The following is a 21,985-nucleotide window of genomic DNA, read 5'->3' as shown; positions in this document are numbered from 1 at the left end:
TAAACTAGTGCCTCATTGCTTTACATACAGATGTTGGAATTCATTAACTCAGTACTTGTAATCTTCTTAGTATTCCGTTTATGGAGGAAGATTGTTGGTTTGAACAAAGTCCTTTTTCCAACTATTCATAGTCGGATCTATCTGATTCACTTCGTTTTTTTAGTTTGAGGCTTTGAGGGATATAAGTAACAACTGTTATTTTGGCAGATGACAACGGCAATATCAATTGAAGATGTTCGTCGAGAGGTTAAAATGTTGAAAGCCTTGTCTGGGCATAAACATATGATCAAATTCCATGATGCTTTTGAGGATGCCAATAACGTCTACATAGTCATGGAGTATGTATAATCTTGTCATGCTTTATTTGATGCTTATCTCTCAGTTTGATGCCTTTCACATGCATTTTTTGTTTTTGATTTTTTTTCATATGGGTGCTTGAATTTTTTTAATTTGGATAATTTGCACTTAGAGCCATTGAGTTGTTGGGCTCTGTTTAGTTCCAAAATCTTTGCTGACAACATCCATCTGATAAGATTGTTTTCGTGTATGGATTACTATTTCATAACTCACATGTAGTCATTAAACTATAAAGTCAGTTCCATTTTTTATTTTTTTTGACTTTTCTTATATCAGGTTGTGTGAAGGAGGGGAATTACTTGATAAGATCTTAGCAAGGTAATAAAGGAATGCCATTTTTTTTCTAATGGTGATATGTTTCAGCTTTTCCACTTCTATTCTTAGCCACTTCATGTCATTCCTTTGTTGTAGAGGAGGGAGATACACGGAGGAAGATGCTAAAGCTATTGTCATACAAATTCTTAGTGTAGTTGCCTATTGTCATCTTCAAGGGGTTGTCCACCGTGATCTAAAGCCAGAGGTTGGCAATGTTTTTTTCCCTATTTAACCCGCTTGTCCTATCTGGAATATCAAGATTTGAAACTGGTTGATATATGTGGTTGTATAATCTGCCATTAGCTTTGTGATAACTAATAACCATTAATTTGCAACCACTTGGCAGAATTTTCTTTTTACCACAAGGGATGAGAATGCTCCAATGAAGATAATTGATTTTGGTCTCTCTGATTTTATTAGGCCAGGTAATACTTTCCATTCCATTACCCCTATTTTATGCTCGAATGCATAAGTTAGTAAACAATTCATACTAGCATGATGATCTGAAATGAGTTGTGTAGTATTGTTTTCTTATCCATGGGATGCTTACCCAGTTATGATTTTATTAACTACATTACGTCTTTAATCGGTGTTTACTTACATAATTGTGATTGAGGATAAAGGCTTTGTTAGCCCTGCCATTTGCTTATGGATCTGGGGGCACTTGAATTTGGATTAGCTATGTCCTAGTTTGATTCTCATAGTGGACTATGGTTGTGCAAGTTTGTGTGTGGTTTGCCCCCTTTGAGTCATTGAGATGCATGATGCATCTGAGTCTCATGTTATCTTAGTCTGTGTCTATTATTAAAAGATCATAAATCCAGAAAAGTATCATTGAAAATCATACATCTGTTGTACTAAAAAACTATTTTTTTAATACTTGTATTCTAGATTAGTCTTTGCAGAAAGGCATTTTCAATTATACATATCTTAGACAGTCTCTCCCTATTTAATTTTTTGAATTGTTTCAACTGTAAGTTTATGCATATATGTCCAAATCCAATTCTTGTATTTTTTTCAGATCAACGTCTTAATGACATTGTTGGTAGTGCATACTATGTTGCTCCCGAAGTTCTCCATAGATCGTATAATGTTGAAGCAGATATGTGGAGTATTGGCGTCATAACATATATACTGCTATGTGGAAGCAGGCCTTTCTGGGCGAGGACAGAGTCTGGAATTTTTCGTTCTGTGCTAAGAGCTGATCCTAATTTTGATGATTCACCTTGGCCTTCAGTTTCACCTGAAGCCAAAGATTTTGTGAAAAGGCTTCTCAACAAGGACCACAGAAAACGAATGACAGCTGCCCAAGCACTAAGTAAGTCATTTCTAAATATTAGGAGCCTTATATATGACTTCCAGGTTATGATTCTCTATATCTCTTCTTTGGTTCCGAATACCTATAGTCTAGATTCAACCATTTTTTTGCCAATGAGTAATTTGTCTTTTTATTATGAAAAATCCATAAACAACTCCGCATTGGCAGGTCACCCATGGTTACGAAATGAAAATGATGCTGTGCCTTTAGATATTTCAATCTATAAGTTAGTTAAGGCATATGTTAGAGCCACACCTTTCAAGCGTGCAGCAATAAAGGTAATCACCCCTATACTTTTGGACTAATAATTCTTTTGTTGCTCCCTTCTTTTTGTAATGGTTATAAGTGTTTCCCTAACCCCAGAAGGTGGCTATGCACTCTAGTATTCTACAAGTCATTAATGACGTGAGGTGAATATAAGCCCACCTATCACCAAGCACGTATCTGGGTAATGAGGATGTCTCTCATAAGTGGCATTCTAATGTTCTTTCTTTGACTTTATTGCAGGCACTTTCAAAAGCTATTCCGGAAGACGAGCTTGTTTACCTTAGGGATCAGTTTAGGCTTTTGGAACCAAAAGAGGGATGTGTCTCCTTAAGTAATTTCAGAGCGGTAAGCAAGTACTTCCTTCTATTAACATATTCTGCCAGCATTTGAGATTTAGATTGAACTTATAACTACTTTTAAACGATATAGTAGATGATCCATTAATAATTTATAAAAGCATTTTTTTTGGCTGTAGGCTTCTTCCTGACGGTTTAACTCAATTTGACTAAGTGCAGGCTCTGATAAGACACGTGACAGATGCCATGAAGGAATCAAGGGTCCTTGAGATTTTAAATATGGTGAGAGTTGTACCAATTTTTGAGTTTTGACAAATATGTTTGGACGTGCAGTTAACATCTTTCCACCAGCATATCTGAACTAATATTATAAAATACATGAGAGTTGTACAAGACATCGGTTGTTGCCATTAATATTGATGATGCAAACTCGTTTCTTGAGTTCTCTGAAGAATCACTTGCGTATTTTTGATATTTAATTCTGATGGATCTAAGCATTATGTTCAGATGGAGCCTCTTTCTCATAAAAAAGTAGAGTTTGAAGAATTTTGTGCTGCTGCAATTAGTCCATATCAGCTGGAGGCTCTTGAAGGTTGGGAAAAGATTGCAACCACTGCTTTTGAGTTTTTTGAACAGGAAGGAAACCGGGTCATTACAGTTGAAGAGTTGGCACAAGTATGTGTATCTGCTTTCTCTGGAAATGTATGCGCTTTTTTCTGGACTGATCTGACTTTGTAAGTGTTTGGTGCAGGAAATGAATCTGGGGCCGTCATCTTACTCATTATTAAAAGATTGGATCAGAAAGTCGGATGGAAAACTGAGCTTCCTTGGATATACCAAGTTTCTTCATGGTATAACTATACGTAGTTCCAACTCAAGGCATCGATAGCATAGTAAGTAGCCAAATTGTTTACATATTCTTCATATCTTGGCCTTTCCCAATTCTTTTTTCCTATCTACTGGATTTATTAGATAAAAGGTGTAAAGTTGAAAACCGAAAATAAAAAAATAGAAAAAAACAAAAAAAAAACTGAATTCAATGAATATGATTTATGTATGTATCTGTATCTGTATCTGTATCTGTATCTGTATCTGTATCTGTATCTCGGGGACATTTTTCCTTGATGCTTGAAGCCAAAAGGAAAGAGAACCAGGCAATGCCAATTTGATTGTCAACTAGCTTATTGAGATTTCAGAGGGGGGAAGGGGTGTCCTCCCATTTCACCCTCACCCTCACCCTCACCCTCACCCTCACCCTCACCCTTGTTTTGATATCTTATTAATTTTATGTTTGACTTGGTAATTGGATTGTTTGGAATAAAATAATAGTCTCTACAGGAAGGGAAAGCTCTATTTGTTTTCTTGTATGGCAGTCAAACCCGTGTAAACAACACGTCACCTCACCCCACCTCATTCTCTCTCATAAAGAAAACTGGGAGATAATTATGGATTGGTAAGAGAGGTCAAATGGAAACATTATAATCCATGTACGTGTAGTCAATGTAGAGAGCCTTGAGAGGGAAGCCGATATTACATATACGGGCAGTAAGTCAAGTTCTTGTAGCCAATCCAATCCTGATGAATTGCTTATAAATTAAGGTCAGCATCCTGTTTTTTGAACATGCATGAATTCCTCTAAATTGGAAGCAACCCATAATTTAACCACAAGAAACAACTTACCACTTCTAGTGAACTACTCCATGTGGAGAGGGGAGGGTTTAGGGCAATGTGTAGGATTCTACATTAGACTATCATAACCATTATTCAATTCATCATAAAAAAAGAAAAGAAAAGAAAAGAAAGGTAATATCCAAGAAACAACTTATAAAATATGAAGCATTTAATTAAAATCCAACGCCTCTAAGCAAAAGCAAACCCTTTGGCTTATTCCAAGTTCCAGTCAACGTCTCTCCAAGGACATTGGTCCCTTTTAATTACATTACACACTTTCTTTCTTGTGTTCCCATCAAGAACAACAACATCATCTCACTTTGCCTCGTCTAATTCTCTTCCCTCAAAATAAAATTCAATAAAAATCACAAATCTCTACAACAATTCAATCTAATTCTTTCGTCATAATCACGTATCAAACCCTGCCTGAAGCACGAGCCATGAAGAAGAAGGTGGTGGTGGTGATGAGATTTTTCCTTGTGAATCATGCCTTGAACAGCTTGAAACTCCTCCACATGACAAGGAATTGTAATGGGTCCTTTTCGATCAAACCCATATTCCTCCTCTGCTTCTTTCAACAATTGTTCAAACAGGGGATGATTCACATAGATTACAGGGATCACAAACCTCTTTTGCTCCTCGCCTTGACCCACCATGATTGCTACACAACCCTTGGGGACATCTTTCAACTCCTCCTCCTTCTCTTGATGATGATGATGATGAAGATGGAAGTTGAGACGGTGGTGGTGGTGATTTTGGTTCTCCATTGCAAAAAAACCAAAAAACAGAAATTGGAAGCTACCCTACCCTACCCTTTGCAGGAATCCTAGTTTTTGTTTCCGGGTTATCTGAGGAATTTGACGTTGGGAGAAAAAAAGTACAAGAGAGAAAGGCCACGGATGAGAGGCAGAGATTGCGAATGTGAAGGAAGATTGTGTGAGAGATGTTGGTATGTTGCTCATTCTAATACAAGTTCAAAGTAACATTACCCACATAGAGATTTTCTGAGATTGGTGGTAATGACATCTACATGAGTCTATATATATATATATATATATATATATATATATATATATATATATATATATATATATATATATACATACAGAGGTTCTCACACGCGGGATCCCGCAGTGTCTTTATTTTGCGGGATTGTATTCTCAACCGTTGGATTTTGACCAACGGTTGATATTAAACTTAATAAAAAAATTCAAAAAATATTTAGAAATTGGACCTAGTTCGTTGTTGTCTGGAGAGAGTGGAAAAGAAGCATCTTGATGGGGTTGGCATGGAAAGGATTCCGACTCAAGGTCCTCACCATCAACTACCAGCTCAGCTGTTCGGATGGGAGCATTCCCATTGTAGGAGGAAAATGAACTATCAATTTTCATGGGAGAAGAGTCTAATGCTACCGTCGTTCGTCGGAGAAGACCACGTATTTAGCCGAATCGACGATGGGAAGAGGGGCGATACTGCAACTTCAACTCAATTTCCGGCCGTTTCGGTACATCAGCCATCTGAAACGATGGTGCAGCCAATGCCATCTGCAATTTTGGAGAATTTGAATTTGTTTTTTAATTTTTTTTGTAACTTTTAATCTTAGCCACTGCTTTAATCGGACGGCTAAGAATACAATCCCGCACAATGTCTAATTTGCGGGATCCCGCGGGTGAGAACCTCTGTGTGTGTATATATATATATATATATATATATATATATATATATATGGGTATGGGTATTGGATTAGTCGATTAGGTTTGAATGGTTGTAGCCTTTATTTTTTACACGTCACAAAGTGCTTTTCCAGATTTATTGCCGTCTAAGTCTAAGATTGGTTGTTTTTATTATTCTTATTCTAAAACTGTGGAACTTTGATTTTTGATTTACAGCTACAAGTAGTCGACACGCTATATATATAATGTGGTGTGGAGGTCAATATTTGCTACTTCCACCACCACGATCGCTGATGGTGATTCCTTATGCCGTGTTTGGTTTGGTCAACCAGCCCTAAACCTTTTATCGAGAGAGAGGACTGAGGAGAGGAGAGGGTCCTAGACCTAGTATTTACCAACTCAACCGACCAAGTTTTACAGGACACGGCAGGTAAGAATATCAGTCAGCCACGTGGACAATTGATCAGAATTTTGAAGGGTAATTTATTTGGGCCCCAGATGTTAAGGTCAGCTCCAAAGCCAATATATAAATAGGAGCGGCCAATTTCATTGCATAAAGGAAGAGAGATCATATACACACAGACACAGACACAGAGATCCAACTTCCAAGTGTTGGTCAATTCATTATAAGAATTGAAAATAGAAAATATAATAAACTAGTAGTACTGTAGTAGTAAATGATAAATCGAATAAGAAAAAAGAAGCATAGGGATTTGAAAGAATGAAAGCAAAGTCAAAGGTAATTGAGAGTGCTTTTGGAGAAAGAAATAGGTGATTGAGGCGTGTCATACAAGGGCTGGCTTTGCCTCTTCTTTTCTCCAAAGGGCGATGTCATAAACCCAACTAATATGGTTCAAGCACCCAAACCCATATCCATACCCATACCCATACCCAAACCTAACTAATATGTGCATAGCAGCTGAGATATCAGTTAGCTTTTGAGATCCCTATCATGATTGTCTTGTCTTGCTACGTGGACACATGAACAACTTTTAGAATTGCTTTTTCACTTGCAACATCATATAAATAGAAAGAAATGACAAATCATTGAATATATACAAATTAAGGCTGGGTATTATTGCTCAATTAGCGATAAAATGCAAGACCTAATTGTTTCTTTATTGGATTGCTATTGGTGGGATTATTATAATGACGACAACTCAATTATATGTTTTGTCCATATCAGGCGATACTCTTTCACATCATCATCATCATAATCATCATCTCTTGCCCAATAATCCCAACACTAATGAATAATTATATATATTTGAATATGATGGCTGTCACCTTCTCAACTAAAGACCTCATTTGTTCTAATTAATTAATAATTAGATACAGAGACGTCCACAATCCACAAAGGAGGAGAAATCCATACGATATCAAACCTCATTGGTCGGATCCTCCTCTGAAAGCGACCATATGTATATCACAACCACCTACCTACCTACCTAGCTAGCTTAATTTCAATTTCTTCATATATATATATATATATAGACTTAATTAATACTAGAGTAATCTTCTTCTATCTATATCCATAACTATACCTACAGAAAGAAAAAGGAATAAGGAATCCTAATTATATTAAGAAAACTAAACAACAATGGAGGAGGGTAGAGAGCAAACACAAACTAGTTATTGTTCAAATGAGATGAAGATGAATAATAAGAAGAAAAATAAGGGGAAGCCGAGGTTCAGTGACGAGCAGATAAGGTTGCTGGAGTCAATTTTCAAGTCAGAGGCGAAGCTCGAGCCAAGAAAGAAGGTTGAGGTGGCAAGAAAAGTTGGACTTGAACCTCGTCAAGTTGGTATATGGTTTCAGAACAAGAGAGCAAGATTCAAGTCTAAACAGTTGGAGCAAGAGTACACTACTTTGAGAGCTCAATATGAAACCTTAGCTTCTCAATTTCAGTCCTTGGAGATGGAGAGACAAACCTTGCTTTCACAGGTACTTAACTTACTACCCTCTAGCCTACTGCTACTTCTTTCTTAATTATATTTATTTATGTGATCGATATATATACATGTTGATCTTTGAATTACATGCATGCAGTTGCACAAGTTGAGTAAAACGTTGGATGAGTCCCATGATATTGGGCATACAAGCAAAAACAACAAGTGTGAGACTGATGATGATCAAGTAGTAGTTGAGGGACATGATCATCTAAAAATGGGTTCCAGGGAAGATAATCCTGAGAATTGTTATTACAGCTTCGAACCAGGTGGTGGCGGATTATTGGACATTTCATGTAATAATTCCAAGTGGTTAGACTTTTGGGCTTGATCAATTCATCCATCATGCATCAAATTAAGTTTCATGCAATATATATAATGGAGGAGTTGTTATATATATATGCACTCCTTTTTATATAAGGGAAGGAAAGACGATAAAGAGTACATTATGATTATAATGAACCCAATATTTCCATACATCCAAATCCAAATATATACATTGAAAAGGCAAGCCTTGAACAGCCTATTGGGCTATTGTTTGGGCCATGTGCATTCACTTTTCCCTTTCCCTTTTAGGTCTTCAAGAATGGATTGGGCCAACAAAGAAAATTAAAATTTAATGAATGGGCTGCATCTGACGGAAAACCAAAGGACCTAACTTGGGCTGGGCTGGGCTGGGCTCGATTATGATTTATCAATTAATAATGATATATCCATATAAAACCAAGCCCAACTCAAAACTCATGCGTTACACTTAGTTAGGGCTACAATGGTGTTTTGGGGGGTTTCGACTTCGATAGTTAGCGGCCATCCATCGCATCTTTTCAATTCTGCCATTTTCAAGACCTAGAGAGCAGAGGTTTAGGATTTCATGTCGGATCGGATTTTGCAGCGGAAAAAACCCGAGCTTCCCCGAAACGAAAGATAAGGTCTAAATCTTGCACAGGTATATTCTTTGCCTATGTATTTGCTTTGTGAATGAATTAATTTCAATTGCAAGATCTGTTCAAATTGGTAGACGAAGAAGGCCGGCCGTGTCTACGGTGTATGATTTTAAGATATCATTACACTGCTATCTGGGTTGACGGGTGTTGAAAGTTGCCCGACATATTAAAATTTTGATTTCCTTTGTCTCAACTTCACCTTGTATTATTTGAGAATTTCCTAGGATACAAGGCATTTGAATCTCTAACCTGGATTAGTTTAAACTCCGACCATCTTAATGGCTGATTTTTCTACAATTTCCTTTTGAAATCCTATCATTGTTTTCCGTTGAATCTCCGGATGGTGATTTGCAGCCTTATAAATGCATTCCTTGGAGTTGGATGGCTTTCACAACTTATCATGTTTTGTTAACAACCTTTTCCCCCTTGGATACTTAGAAATTTCTTTATTTCCTATCTAGGAATCAGACACAACACAGAAAACTATGGGTTCATGGGATAGGGACCAAACTACACCGCACCGCCCACCTCTCCTCAGCAGCCTTGTTATACGGCCCTCTGCCAGCGATGGTGAAGGCACGGGAGGTGTCCGTGCTGGTGGCAGCGATTACGAGCCTGGTGAAGTCCGTCATGACCTTCCCCTGTATTCCCACTCTGATCGGTATTCCCATGATCGTGGATTTAGAACGCGTGCAGATTCTGCTTCTCCTCCACGCCAAAGGGGTGGAGATCATCACTATAGTACCATCTTTGATAATTCTGGTGGTCCACCACGCAGCCGAGAATTTGCTGGTCGAAGGGATCCTGGTAGATATCGAGACCCTTCACCACCGTATATGAGAGGCAGGGGTGGAGGCAGGATGTTTGGTAGAGGTTTTGAGAGGCCTGGATTTGGACGTGGGCTTCTTAGGAGGGAGGGGATGGGTAGAAACAATCCAAATGTGCGCCCAAGGGAAGGGGATTGGATTTGTCCAGATCATCTATGCAATAACCTGAATTTTGCAAGAAGAGACTCATGTAACAGCTGCAAGAGGTTTCGCTATGCACCTGGGGGAAGTCCTCGTAGGGGATATCCTCGTCCAGTTCCCCCATTTGCTTCCCATAGGCGCTTCCCTGGCCTTCCAATGGATCTTTCTCCTGGAAGAACTAATGGCTACCGTTCCCCTCCTCGTAGAGATTTTGGGCCTGGTGATCTGCCTCCAGACAGGTATGAAGGTCAGTTTTCTGATCTTAGCATGCGAAGAGATCATCTGAACTATCCAGAAGATGAATTTAGGAGGAGGGACAACTTTGAGAGGTCAGTGGAGATGAATTGGGGCCATAGAGTCCGTGGTAGGGAAAATTTGTATAATGAAAGGAGAGAATTTGAGAGACAGCCACACTCCCCACATGTAGCAGCAGTAGCACCCCCAGTTTCACCTCCGCCACCAGCTGTACCTCGTGGTAGATGGGCACGTGATATGAGAGAAAGGAGCAGATCGCCACTCAGGCGCGCCCCTCCTCAGAAAGAATATCGCCGGCTGTACGGTGAGTGAGCTTGTGTTTGATGTAGCAATGCAGATGAAAATTCTTAAAGCTTCGAAGGAATTATTTGGATATCTCATGCAGCAATTCTGAGTGGATAGATAATTTCAGTTGAAATTGCATGCTGCTGTTGTTTTTTTTTTTTTTTTTGTTTTTGGGTAAGTGCATGCTGTTGTTCCCTACATCGAACACTGTTTTGTTTGATGGAGGAGCTCCATCGGAGACTCTCAGTCTCGAGAAGAGAAGGTTTTGCCTTTGTTTGATTTGGCTGGAAGAGGAGAGGCAAGTTGAGTTGGTGACAAATTTCAAACGCCTTAGAATGCCTCAATGCATATGCTTGTTTTCGTAGAGTTATTTGATAAGCCAAGTAGATTATATGTTAACACATTTGGTATGGACATGTTACGTGCCCATCTTGGGTGGTGATAGAAAAAATATGTGCATGAATGAAATCAAGGCTTGCTGTAGGCGTCATGTCATGGTTTGCGGTGGTTTTTATTTTTTATTTTTTATTGAGAGTTACTTTTGTTCCTGATCTCCTTGCAAAGAAAATTACTGAGCGAGTGTAGATGTCAGACAAATACTAATAGTGTTAGCTTTGGTTCAAACGACATAACTCAAAAGGCCACGGATGTTGAAGTTTGGGTTTAGGACCGATATTGGGTGACAACTGACAAGAAAAGCAGTTTTCACCAAAAGAAAGAAGAATATAATCATAAAAGTAGAAAAGAGAAAAAGGAATTATGGTTTCGATACATTTCTTCATGCAGAGGCAGAGGGTATTACCAAAGCTGCCTGGTTTAGTGAAATCGATATTATTACGGTGAAGAAATAATAATATTAATATATGGTCTTTGAGCTGTTGACCTTATTACTATCAGGTATCATCCTCCGTATCTCTAAATTTGGGTGCAGAAAAGCCACTCAAACGACGAACAAAGCACATTTTCAATGTGGCTCTTTGCGACTCACTGGAAAACTTTAGTCACACCCCACCTTTTATTAAAGACACCCCAATTTGAGTTGACCATCCCTTGTAAAACTCAGTTGACGGGGTGTCTTTAGTAAAAAGTGGGGTGTGACTAAAGTTTTCCCTCGTCTAAACTCTAAAGGCCCACGTAACCTTGGGCCCTTGCTCACAAGAAAACTTCCCTTGAGAAGCCCAAGGGCGAGGCTTATGAATTTTATGCCTAAAATAATCTCCTCAATATGCCAAGTTACCCAAACACCCTCCCCCGCAATAAACTCTATTATTTAGTCTACTATTTCTCAAGTATAAGGGTATCTCAGTAATTCAGAAAAAATCAAAGAAAGTGCTGCTTGCAGAACCTCTTCTCTCGATTCTCTCCTCTCTCCTCTCTTCCTTACCAGGCAAGAACGCTCAAAACCTTTCTTTGGAATTTGTACGGTCCGAAATTATATTTTTTTAATCCAAGAAGACAATATCAGGAAAAAAAAACTAAGAAGATGAGAGGTTCGTCGGAGACGAAATTATTGCAGGAACTGGTGTTGTACGCGGCAAGTGCGGCGTTTAGCTGCTTGGTTCTGTTCGCGGGGCTCCGACACCTCGACCCCAATCGGGAGGCCTCCAAGAAAGCCCTCGAGCAGAAGAAGGAAATCGCCAAGCGCCTCGGGCGTCCTCTCATTCAGACTAATCCCTATGAGGTACCCACTTAATGATTGTCAATCGGTTTGTGTTAGGCTCCGTCGAATAACGATAATATGTATATTCAAGTTTTAAGCACGTGTGATGTTTGTGGTTTTTGGATGTGAACTATGTATTTTCAACTGATTGAGGAACTTGCTTTTCCATTTATCATTGCTAATTGGTTGTCTTTGAGCATGGGCTACTAAATGGGTTTTAGGGATTTTTGGGTGACTGGTTTTTAGCACTGATTTTCCATGTAAAATATTGATTGTTTGGAATTCTGGTATTGTGCGATTTGAAACCTTGCGTTGTTTCTATTTTTTTTTCCACGTGTAGAATTCTTCAATTTGGGGAAATTATTTCTACTTTTGGTTTCTGTTTTTTTATTGTCTGCTTAAACTTTAAAGATTTAGCCAGCTATTCCTTTGTTTTTGTCAGAGGTTGTTTTTCTCTGAATTTAGGATGACTCTTAGCTGCCATCTGTAGTTCCTGTAACCGTGAAGTGGGGTCTAAATGGCTCTTTCACATCTTTTTGTATTCTTTGAAGAAAGACCTATGCCGTCATAAATTTTATCTGACAAGATATTCAGTAATTACATGGACATTTTATAGTATGTGATCAACTGATGATTTCTGAATCATTTATTCAACATACCACTTTCCTTAGTGTGGGTGGCTGTGTTTTCTGTGCTGCCCCCTTGTTTATCATGGTAAACGCTGTTATTGGAGCACTCCTTAGATATTTCCCTGGAACACATTAAATTGAATGAAAAGAATTAATGGATTTTGTTGGAAGTGACATGGTCTTGTATTGATGTTGGTCCTGGAATTATGAAGCATGAGGACAATAGCATCAAAGTCAATAGTATGTATTTGACAAATGAATCCGGCATTCTCTCATAATTGGCATGCTTGAGGTGCCCATATACATCATCTTTTCAATCACTTTTAGTTTTGTTAATTGTTATATATTTTTACCCCCATTTGAATTCTGTCTCATCTGACACGTGTTTTAAAATATTATCCATGAGAAATTGTTTCAGTTGCGTGGCGTATTTCAAAATTCAAACCAAGGTTTGAATGGTTGAGAATTTCTTGTTATGCCTGACTTCTTTATTCGAAATTTGGCAGGATGTGATAGCTTCTGATGTTATAAATCCTGATCACATTGATGTGGAATTTGAAACTATTGGAGGATTGGAAACCATCAAACAAGCTTTGTATGAACTGGTTATTCTTCCACTTCGGAGGCCCGAGCTGTTTTCACATGGGAAGCTTCTCGGTCCCCAAAAAGGGGTCTTGTTATATGGCCCCCCTGGTACTGGAAAGACTATGCTTGCAAAAGCAATTGCAAAAGAGTCTGGAGCTATTTTTATTAATGTGAGGATATCCAATTTGATGAGCAAGTGGTTTGGTGATGCACAAAAACTTGGTGAGTCTAGATTGCTAGAAATAGCCTCTTCGATGTGAGTGTTGTACATTCGGTAAACCGCCTTTATCCTGTTGCATGAAATTTACTATATTTAGTGTGTGACTACCTTATTATATAATAATGGAACTTTTCTGCGATGGTGTTAATATGTTTTTTTTTTGGTTTAAGTCTGTATGAGGACTACCTTACTATACGATAATATTCCGCTGAATGAGTATGAGAGAGAGCGTGTCAACACTGCCACAGTTGTAAGTTTTAAATAAATTTTTCTCATGTACTAGAAGGTGAACCTTGGCCCAGCAGTGAAGTTGCTTCATTGGAAACTGGGCTTCACGGGTTCTAGCTGCACAAGGAGCTTGTCTACACTGCTAGAGTAGCTGCACCTACATATTCTAGCCCCAATCTTTTGTAAATTGTAACTATTTCTGGAGCCTTGTGCACTGTGCGTGACAGTTAAAAAGGTTACATTTGTATTTTCTAAACTTACATTGAGGTCAACAGTGAATGGCCCTTCAAGGAGGAAGATCAAATTTTCATCAAAATGGTTTGCTATGTTGAGTGGCTTCTGATGATAAAACCATCTTTCCTTAAGATTGGACTTTTAAAGGTTTAGTTTGTTTTTGTGATCAAAAGTATCATCAAAGCAAGCTTGCAAGATTGGATATTCACTCCCAGTTTCTTTTTCCAAATGTAAGCTTATTTTTGATATCACTAACAATTGATCCTTTGCCATCCTGTTGCAGTGGCTGCTGTATTTACCCTGGCTTATAAACTCCAACCTGCTATTATATTTATTGATGAGGTTGATAGTTTTTTGGGTCAGCGTCGTACTACAGATCACGAAGCATTAACAAACATGAAGACTGAGTTTATGGCTTTATGGGATGGGTTTACCACAGATCGTAAGTGTTTTTGTTTTTTTTTTCTTTCCCTCTGAAGTTTAGTTTAATTAATGTTGTAACAATGTTGTCTTTTTTCTTAATGGGGAGGGGTTTATCTTGAGGATGTCTCTGTCTTACATAGGATAAGTTTGATATTTCTTTGCTTTTATAGAGAATGCGAGGGTTATGGTTCTTTCCGCAACTAATCGTCCGTCGGAACTTGATGAAGCGATCCTTCGTCGTCTTCCTCAATCCTTTGAGATTGGGATGCCTGACCAGCGAGAGAGGGGCAAGATACTGAAAGTCATTCTGAAGGGCGAGAAGGTTGAAGAAACCATTGACTTTGATTACGTATCCAGCATGTGTGAAGGCTACACAGGTTCAGATCTTTTGGAACTATGTAAGAAAGCAGCCTACTTCCCAATCAGGGACCTACTAGATGAGGAGAAGAAAGGCAAAAAATCTTCTGTAAGTGGGTTCTTAATCTTTGTTTCCATCCGCTGTAGTGATGTTTGGGTTGGTGGGTTGCTCCTGCTCATTTAACTCTCTTCATTGCATGTGAAGTGGTAGGTAAATTTAGGTTCCTTGCCTTGACATTTTGCATCATACTGAGCATATTTGGTCCGTGGCTTGTGTTTTCAGGAACCAAGGCCAATGTTGCAGTCAGATTTAGAGAGAGTTCTTTTGACCTCGAGAAAGACCAGGGTGGCCGCCAGCGAGTACAGTAGGTTAAACTCACAATTGCCAAGATCTAGAGATACAGATGATTATCAGGTTCAATCTACAATTAATGAGCTATCTAGGCTTGTGGTTTCCCAAATATTAAATATTCAATCGGATGCCCAGGGCCAGGATCCTTGAAATCTTGTCTTTGCCCACATTTTCCAGAAACATTATTGTCTTGGTATAATCATGACATGAGAAATTAGATTTCTTAGTTATGGAGTGTTTTTACCTTTTGTTCTGTGGAGTTAAAAGTGTCCTAAGCGGATTGTTGCACTTTGGTTTTGACATGCCACTCTACTACATATTCAAATATATCTTTGAGGACATCACATTTTGATTTGACATTAATGCTTTAAATCTTTCATCATCCCCTATGTACTTTTAGGAACCGTCGAAGCTGTAAGAGCAGGTCATGGGATTTTTCCTTTAAACTTGTTCTGTCAGTTGGTTCAAGTCTTGTTGTTGTACACCTTCGCATGAGTTTTATCAACATATTTTTGGCAAATTTTAAAGCCAAAACTTTGTTAGAGAATGTTTAGCAGTAATGTATAACTTTATTAATGTGCAAGATGGTTAATTTCTCAGGGTAATATAATATAAGTGATGGAAGACTTATATATTATGTGAATCAAATTAAGGATACCTTTAGCACTAAATAAGTGAACTAGGATTAATCTTAACTAAGACACAAAATGACATCCTTACCAAAAAAAACAAAGACACAAAATAACATCTAAAGACGTGTAAACCCTAAATGTAAACTTCTGGTTTCACGCACACCCGAATCACTAATTGGAGTGTTAAGAATAGTATGCATCAGCCTATCCCCTCCCCGTTTCAGAAAACAAAAACAAAAAAATTCTCGTTTTCATACTGTACATATATTCAAATAAAAGCAAAACACACTTTAATCGTGGATTTGTTTTGACATACCAAAATTACGAAAGCGTCCCCTACTACCACGTGACGTTGAGCTTGGCGTTGGCAACTGGTAGCTCGACTGTCAAATTTCCCCTATCAAACCTCCTTCTCTCGCTCTGAGTCACTTCACTTCGATCTCAGTTCTTCCTGAGCGGCGCGTATTGAAACAAATCATATTCCTTATCCAGCTCTGAGGGGTGCGTCATTTTTTTTTTGATTTTGATCTCCAATCAAAGTTTCCTCATCCGAAATTTGCCGGCCCTGCATTTTTCAAAATCGATCCTGATTTCGCTTCAGTTCATTCATTTCACTTGGATTTCTTACATTTTTAAGGTGTTTATTTCAGGTTTTCATCTAATTATTTGCGCGAGTGAGAAATTGTAATGTTGTGGCCTCAGTATGATAAAAAGTTAGGGTTTAGGGAATTTAGCGGAGGTTTTTGTTTTGTGTATTCTTTGTCGCCTTGTCTGTGTATTGATTTTGATTGAATTGACATTGGGTTCATCAGGTGTGTTGATCCGGGCTTAAGGATTGAGACAAGACTTTGAACAACATGGTAATATATCTTGTTGATGGTTACTAACTTATAGTTCTTTGCTTTTTGATATTTTCTTGATTAGGGACTCAAATTGTTTTTCCAGAATTACCTTATTGGTGCTTTCAAGCCGTCGTGTAGTATTTCAATCACATTTACTGATGGGAAAACTCGCAAGCAGGTAAACTCTGATTTCCGCTGTGTATCCTCATCTACTACCAGCGAAGGTTGATGAAAGCGATAAGAGTCTTTAAACTGAAGTTTTCAAACTTTATCATTGTTTCTTAAATGCATTTTTTTTTTATTTCCCACTAAATATGCACCTGTAATGCTGGTGCATGATAATTGTAGGCTTGTTTATGCCGGACTATTCATGTATTTGCAGTAGCAACAAATATTTATTGATCGTCTTTATGTACCTGCCTATTTGATTTGCCTGCTGTGCTTAAATGTTCTTTGTTGGCTTCTGGATTTAGTTCAAAAACAATTCAATCTATTATCCCGTGTTTTGATTCTAGCTTTTATTTTTATTCATTCATTTGCAAGTTAGAATTACATGCTATTAGTTTTTGATATGCTGGTGTTATTAGGTTCCTATAAAGAAGGAAAATGGTCAAACAGTTATGGTCCCACTTTTTCAAAGCCAAGAAAATATTGCTGGGAAGGTATTTTGTGACGTACTTGTGAATTACTATGAATATGATGTGCACATTATATAGTATACCATATTGCATTATTTTAAACTTACAAGTTGTTATTGTATAATTTTTCATTTGTTGCCATATCTAGATTTCTGTAGAACCAGTTCAAGGAAAGAAGGTCGAACACAATGGTGTGAAAATTGAGCTCCTCGGTCAAATAGGTGAGCTCTTGACCTAATGCTATTTTACAGTACATTTGGTGTGAAAGGATAGGATTGGATAACTAGCATTACATGCTTCACTTTGGTGATCCAAACTTCAATCCTGTCTTAGATGAGCTCTCTGGACCTTATCATTTGTGAAGTGGTGTTTTTTGCACCTAGTTTCTTGTAAGGAAAACTCATTAGATAGCTGTTGTTCTAGCTTGATCTTCCTTACCCAGGCAATGTGGGCATGATCAAGACCTGAATCTCGAGTACTCTTAGGAAAAATAAACTGAGAGTGAAAAGGAACTTTTGGAAGGCTGGTTATAGAATGCATGCATTGTACAACAGTACAAGATATAAGGCTGTCAGTTCTGTCGCTAACCGGCTCTTTCCTACTCATTTGGATTTTTTCCTATGGTCATTTTTATGATATTCCTTTGACTGTGATGATACTTACTGCTGTCTTCTAGTTCTAGGTTTATCTTTCTGCTGACCCCCTCCTTTTTATATGAAAGCTGCTGTCTCATTGAGTTTATGTGAATCTGATTTTTGTACTTCAGACTGCCATATATACTTAGATGAAATTTTTTTCCAATCCTCGTTCTACCCTCTTATTCTTATGGTGAAGAAATGAACGACTCCAACTAGTTTGATAGTATTGGGTCAAGTTGCTTCTTTGTAAGATGTGTGTCAATGGTGTACTCTAATGACCTTAAGAGCTTCTCAACCCCAAAGTTTCAAACCCCCTTTCAATTGGACAAATTTTATTAGAATGGAAGGGATGCCTAGTTTCTTTGTCGAGAATGCCATTGGATGCTCTCTTCATTTCTTTTCTTTTTTCAATTTGCATGTCGAAGGCATCTCTTAATAGTGTTGGCCCTTCCTATATTTTGAAATGAAATTTGTGATATATTTTGTGTCTATTTGCAGAGATGTACTTCGACAGAGGAAACTTTTATGACTTCACTTCCCTTGGTGAGTATATGTTTATATCGTTTCTTTGTTACTGCAAATGGGATTGGGTTTCTTGACCACTTCCAATGTCTACTCCTACTATTCTATATGCATCTGAGTGATGGATGGTTTTGTCCTTGATTATCTTAAATTTGCAAAAATTCGTGGAATCTGTACTTGACTCTTTGTGATTTGTGTTCATGGCCTGCAGTTCGTGAATTGGACGTTCCTGGAGAAATATATGAAAGGAAAACATATCCGTTCGAATTTTCCACTGTTGAAATGCCATACGAGACATACAATGGGGTGAATGTAAGGCTCAGGTATGAACTCACTCTTAAAATTCTAGAGTCAAACCCATTTGTGTTTCTTGTTTGATTGTAATACTCAGTAGTGTTTCATTGACTACTTGTAGTTTGGCTGTCATAAGTATTTATAAATGTCCTATGGCTCTCGAATCTATATAGTTTTGTTACAGCTGCTACTTTTTAATCATTTGTTGGAAGCATTTTGCACCTTTCAGCCTGGCTTTACTACTCATTTCATTTTGTATAGTAAGTTAGGCTAGGGACTGAATGGTTTTTATGACAATAATGAGATTACTGGCATCTGTATAGGGTTGAATTTTTGACTTATTTGATAGAAGTATCATGGTTGTTTATTGTGTTTTTTGTCATTATATTCTTGGATAGGGATATGTACTCATATCCACGGTTGAATTCCTAAGTATATTTAAATCATAAGCCGCAGCCAGCAGGTACCTAGTGAAAAGTTTAGTTATTGTTTGATCATTTTCTTTTGTGAAACGATAGTGCTAGTAAACTTAATAGCACTTCTCCGTTGTCTCCATTGTGTGAATTGATATGCCTTTGTGATTTATTAATACTAATAGATGATAAACAAGGTTGCACTCACTCTACTAATAACCTACAAGTTATAAGTGTGCTTAACTGGATGCGTAGAAGGTAAGATTGGGAGTTCCAAAAGGAGTGCCCTCATTTGAGTCATATGGGAATTTTATGGGATATATAAAATCCTTATAGATGCAAGTTTGGCTAGTGATAGGTTGAAAGTTTTGTAATGATGTAATGGTTGACAACTCATCAAACAATAATTTGCGTATTTGCTCTTTCCAGATATGTCCTGAAAGTGACTGTAAGTCGTGGTTATGCTGGAAGCATAATTGAGTACCAGGACTTCATGGTAATATTTTTTACTGTGTGTGTGTGTTATATGTGGATTATCATTATCATCATTTTTTTTGAAAATACTAATTTTTTTTGGTATCCTTCATAGTTTTAGTCAAAGTTCAATTTTGTTGGTATGAAATATCATTTCTGCGCATGGTAATTCTGGAAATTATTGCACCATGCAAAACCATCTTTTCATGTGCTTATTATATTGCGTAAGGATATTAAAAATAATCTCGTTATTTAGCCATTAGCTAATGAACGCAGTTGTATCCTGGTTGTGTCGGTTCTGTTAAAATTATCGTTCTGGAACTACTTAAATTGTTACTGACAAAGTATCTCTAATTTGTATATTAGGTTCGTAACTATTCCCCATCTCCACCAATCAACAACAGCATCAAGGTGAGAGCAGAACTGAAAATTTTGTAGCATGAAGATGTAGTGCAGTTTTCACTGTTAACAAAATCAAACATTGCCATTTTGATGTTTGTGGCAATTTCTGTGACCAGCATAGAAGTTTGAGATAACAGTGACAGTAAATTGGGTCGTGTAGATGCTCATTGAATGGAACGGAATTCTTGCTTGAAGTTATATTTTTTTCTTTACATATTTGTAGATGTTGATTTGCGTATTTCTTGCACTGGACAACTGCTGATCTATATTAATCCTTAGACTTTATTGCAATCTTTCTGTTTTGTGCAGATGGAAGTTGGAATTGAAGATTGCCTACACATTGAGTTCGAGTATAATAAAAGCAAGTGAGTTGAGCATATGTAGTAAATAGGTTTACTGGCTTATTTGTTTGGGTCATTATGCTATTAAACCCCAATCAGTGTGATAAGTATCGGTTGAAATATTAAGAGTTTGTTGTTTCATCTGGTTGTGTTTTTGCTAATTCAGCCAAAGTGCTTTTCTTATCACAGTCTGATTCTATTCTTAAATGGTTCTAGCACAACCTGGATATATGGGGTGGCTTTGTATGTTTTGCTCTATCATTTAGGCATGCAAATTGATTTTTTTGGCTGTTTTCTGAGGCGAATGTCATGCTTTGTGCCGATTGGAATTTAATTATGCAGGTATCATCTAAAAGATGTAATCATTGGGAAGATATATTTCCTTCTTGTAAGAATCAAGATAAAAAATATGGACCTTGAAATCAGGCGCAGAGAATCTACAGGATCAGGGGCCAATACGCATGTTGAGACAGAGACACTTGCTAAATTTGAGTTGATGGATGGTGCTCCAGTCAGGGGTATGTTAAAATATTGAGTGTCTTGCAAGTTTCATGTATATGCATCACCAACCAAACAGTGGTTATCATTTTCTAAATTTCTACCACCATGCCATATGCACAGATATGCCATTGCATGCATGCATCAGGGTGGCATTATCTATTTAATTCATTTAAATGGCCCAAGTTACTGCCATGTGTACTAATAGGCCATTGCAGGCACCCAGTTTTGGCCTTGTCTGTTAATTTGATTTAGATGCAAGTATTTAAGTTCAGGCTTTATCTGTTTAATTGATCTGGACAGCCAAAGTTACTTGGCAGAATTCATTTCATTTGAATTTAGGTGCATTACACTTTCTGCTGTCACTGCCAAAAGTTGTAATATCTTTTTTTTTTTGATAAGAAAAGTTGTAATATCTTAGCAGTGCTTACTTGCTGTTTCAGGTGAATCAATACCAATCAGGCTGTTTCTAAGTCCTTATGAACTGACCCCAACACATCGCAACATTAACAATAAGTTCAGTGTAAAGTATTATTTAAACCTGGTTTTGGTTGATGAGGAGGACCGCCGGTATTTTAAGCAGCAGGAGGTTACAATATACAGGCTGCAAGAAACTTCGTGATTTGAGCATTGTACACATGTCATTACTGCAAGACATTTGGATGATACAAGATTAAACTGCTCGTCTGCCTTATGACACCTTGTAAAGTGGTGAACCATTGTATGCTTGCTTGGTCACATGTTTGTTCAGAAATGTTCCAATTTGTGTTGTGTACAAGAGACAGATAAGGGGTCCCTTTTTTTTTTTTTTCCCCCTCTTTTTTCTCTTTTGTTTTTGGGTGCTGTTTCCATATGTTGATAAATTGTGTGGCATCTGTTTTTTGAATTTTCTGGAAAACAATAATTAAAGAGGGAATCTGATTGTTTTCTCAGTGGGGTTGGGTTCAAATAGGAATGGGAAACCATTAAAGAGGGGCCCGTGAGCCCTTTGTTGGATGTTTGATTGGGTTAAGTGTTTTGTTTTTGTATCTGTTGTTGACACTTGATACTGCGCTTGGTGGTGATGTTATTTCCTTTATTTATGAATCTGTTATTTTCTGCATTATAATAATATATTATTTTTTTATTTTTCTTATCGAAAACTCAAAAGTGTGAGCCTAACTCAATCACCGACACTAAAAATTAAAAGTTGGTATTGGCACGAGGAAATCCGTGAAAGTAGCAGCTATCATTCATAATTCATAATTTATATCCAATTGTATTCTTCTTCTGCTACTGCTAGTAGTATATGATTATCCAAGTCA

At 37.6% G+C, this 21,985-nt stretch overlaps 6 protein-coding genes across 8 annotated transcripts in view; 5 read left to right on the top strand and 1 right to left on the bottom strand.

Annotated features, from left to right (window-relative positions):
• Positions 1-3,610, top strand: part of LOC120003789 (CDPK-related kinase 4-like) — a 12,004-nt gene extending 8,394 nt beyond the window's left edge. For 2 of the 3 annotated variants that reach the window (XM_038852880.1, XM_038852881.1), the window contains exons 2-11: positions 208-338; positions 634-675; positions 769-877; positions 1,019-1,097; positions 1,694-1,990; positions 2,159-2,268; positions 2,498-2,602; positions 2,773-2,835; positions 3,061-3,228; positions 3,305-3,610. In XM_038852880.1, the coding sequence (XP_038708808.1) occupies positions 208-338; positions 634-675; positions 769-877; positions 1,019-1,097; positions 1,694-1,990; positions 2,159-2,268; positions 2,498-2,602; positions 2,773-2,835; positions 3,061-3,228; positions 3,305-3,442 (1,242 nt within the window). In that variant the 3' untranslated portion in view covers positions 3,443-3,610. The remainder of the gene's footprint in view (positions 1-207; positions 339-633; positions 676-768; positions 878-1,018; positions 1,098-1,693; positions 1,991-2,158; positions 2,269-2,497; positions 2,603-2,772; positions 2,836-3,060; positions 3,229-3,304) is intronic. The other variant, XM_038852882.1, reaches the window with a different exon arrangement.
• A 752-nt stretch (positions 3,611-4,362) lies between these two features.
• On the bottom strand, positions 4,363-5,259 carry LOC120003436 (auxin-responsive protein SAUR32-like). Its single transcript, XM_038852428.1, has one exon. The coding sequence runs from the start codon at positions 4,989-4,991 to the stop codon at positions 4,590-4,592; it is 402 nt and encodes a 133-aa protein (XP_038708356.1). The 5' UTR covers positions 4,992-5,259; the 3' UTR covers positions 4,363-4,589.
• A 2,151-nt stretch (positions 5,260-7,410) lies between these two features.
• LOC120004602 lies at positions 7,411-10,794 on the top strand. Its single transcript, XM_038853969.1, has 3 exons — positions 7,411-7,842; positions 7,948-8,793; positions 9,253-10,794. Exon 3 carries the CDS (start codon positions 9,277-9,279, stop codon positions 10,324-10,326), a length of 1,050 nt encoding a protein of 349 aa, XP_038709897.1. The 5' UTR covers positions 7,411-7,842; positions 7,948-8,793; positions 9,253-9,276; the 3' UTR covers positions 10,327-10,794.
• Positions 7,498-8,178, top strand: LOC120004155 (homeobox-leucine zipper protein ATHB-12-like). Its single transcript, XM_038853423.1, has 2 exons — positions 7,498-7,842; positions 7,948-8,178. The coding sequence occupies exons 1-2, from the start codon at positions 7,498-7,500 to the stop codon at positions 8,176-8,178; spliced, it is 576 nt and encodes a 191-aa protein (XP_038709351.1).
• Positions 10,795-11,636: 842 nt separating the features above from the next.
• Positions 11,637-15,350, top strand: LOC120004601 (ATPase family AAA domain-containing protein 1-B-like). The gene is made up of 5 exons (XM_038853968.1): positions 11,637-11,980; positions 13,095-13,395; positions 14,139-14,297; positions 14,449-14,744; positions 14,919-15,350. Exons 1-5 carry the CDS (start codon positions 11,783-11,785, stop codon positions 15,135-15,137), a joined length of 1,173 nt encoding a protein of 390 aa, XP_038709896.1. The 5' UTR covers positions 11,637-11,782; the 3' UTR covers positions 15,138-15,350.
• A 602-nt stretch (positions 15,351-15,952) lies between these two features.
• LOC120004604 (vacuolar protein sorting-associated protein 26A-like) lies at positions 15,953-21,786 on the top strand. The gene is made up of 14 exons (XM_038853970.1): positions 15,953-16,120; positions 16,270-16,358; positions 16,432-16,479; positions 16,565-16,639; positions 17,049-17,123; positions 17,248-17,320; positions 18,236-18,280; positions 18,471-18,582; positions 19,396-19,462; positions 19,807-19,851; positions 20,152-20,207; positions 20,526-20,701; positions 21,125-21,475; positions 21,547-21,786. The coding sequence occupies exons 3-13, from the start codon at positions 16,477-16,479 to the stop codon at positions 21,301-21,303; spliced, it is 906 nt and encodes a 301-aa protein (XP_038709898.1). The 5' UTR covers positions 15,953-16,120; positions 16,270-16,358; positions 16,432-16,476; the 3' UTR covers positions 21,304-21,475; positions 21,547-21,786.
• The last annotated feature ends 199 nt before the right edge of the window (positions 21,787-21,985 follow it).

The sequence above is a fragment of the Tripterygium wilfordii genome, chromosome 8 (genome assembly GCF_013401445.1).
Source record: "Tripterygium wilfordii isolate XIE 37 chromosome 8, ASM1340144v1, whole genome shotgun sequence".
In the NCBI taxonomy this organism is placed as follows: Eukaryota; Viridiplantae; Streptophyta; class Magnoliopsida; order Celastrales; family Celastraceae; genus Tripterygium; species Tripterygium wilfordii.
Note: the sequence above shows the minus strand (reverse complement) of the source record. Positions and strands in the feature narration are given on the sequence as shown.

What these genes read in the sequence shown, in the direction of transcription:
- LOC120003436 (XM_038852428.1), bottom strand. Translation starts at nt 4,991, where the DNA reads ATGGAGAACCAAAATCACCACCACCACCGTCTCAACTTCCATCTTCAT.
- LOC120004155 (XM_038853423.1), top strand. Translation starts at nt 7,498, where the DNA reads ATGGAGGAGGGTAGAGAGCAAACACAAACTAGTTATTGTTCAAATGAG. An exon ending in GACAAACCTTGCTTTCACAG is followed by an intron (nt 7,843 to 7,947) that starts GTACTTAACTTA and finishes ACATGCATGCAG; the next exon opens with TTGCACAAGTTGAGTAAAAC.
- LOC120004602 (XM_038853969.1), top strand. Translation starts at nt 9,277, where the DNA reads ATGGGTTCATGGGATAGGGACCAAACTACACCGCACCGCCCACCTCTC.
- LOC120004601 (XM_038853968.1), top strand. Translation starts at nt 11,783, where the DNA reads ATGAGAGGTTCGTCGGAGACGAAATTATTGCAGGAACTGGTGTTGTAC. An exon ending in TTCAGACTAATCCCTATGAG is followed by an intron (nt 11,981 to 13,094) that starts GTACCCACTTAA and finishes GAAATTTGGCAG; the next exon opens with GATGTGATAGCTTCTGATGT. An exon ending in TGGTGATGCACAAAAACTTG is followed by an intron (nt 13,396 to 14,138) that starts GTGAGTCTAGAT and finishes ATCCTGTTGCAG; the next exon opens with TGGCTGCTGTATTTACCCTG.
- LOC120004604 (XM_038853970.1), top strand. An exon ending in ATGGGAAAACTCGCAAGCAG is followed by an intron (nt 16,640 to 17,048) that starts GTAAACTCTGAT and finishes TGGTGTTATTAG; the next exon opens with GTTCCTATAAAGAAGGAAAA. An exon ending in GGATGGTGCTCCAGTCAGGG is followed by an intron (nt 20,702 to 21,124) that starts GTATGTTAAAAT and finishes TTGCTGTTTCAG; the next exon opens with GTGAATCAATACCAATCAGG.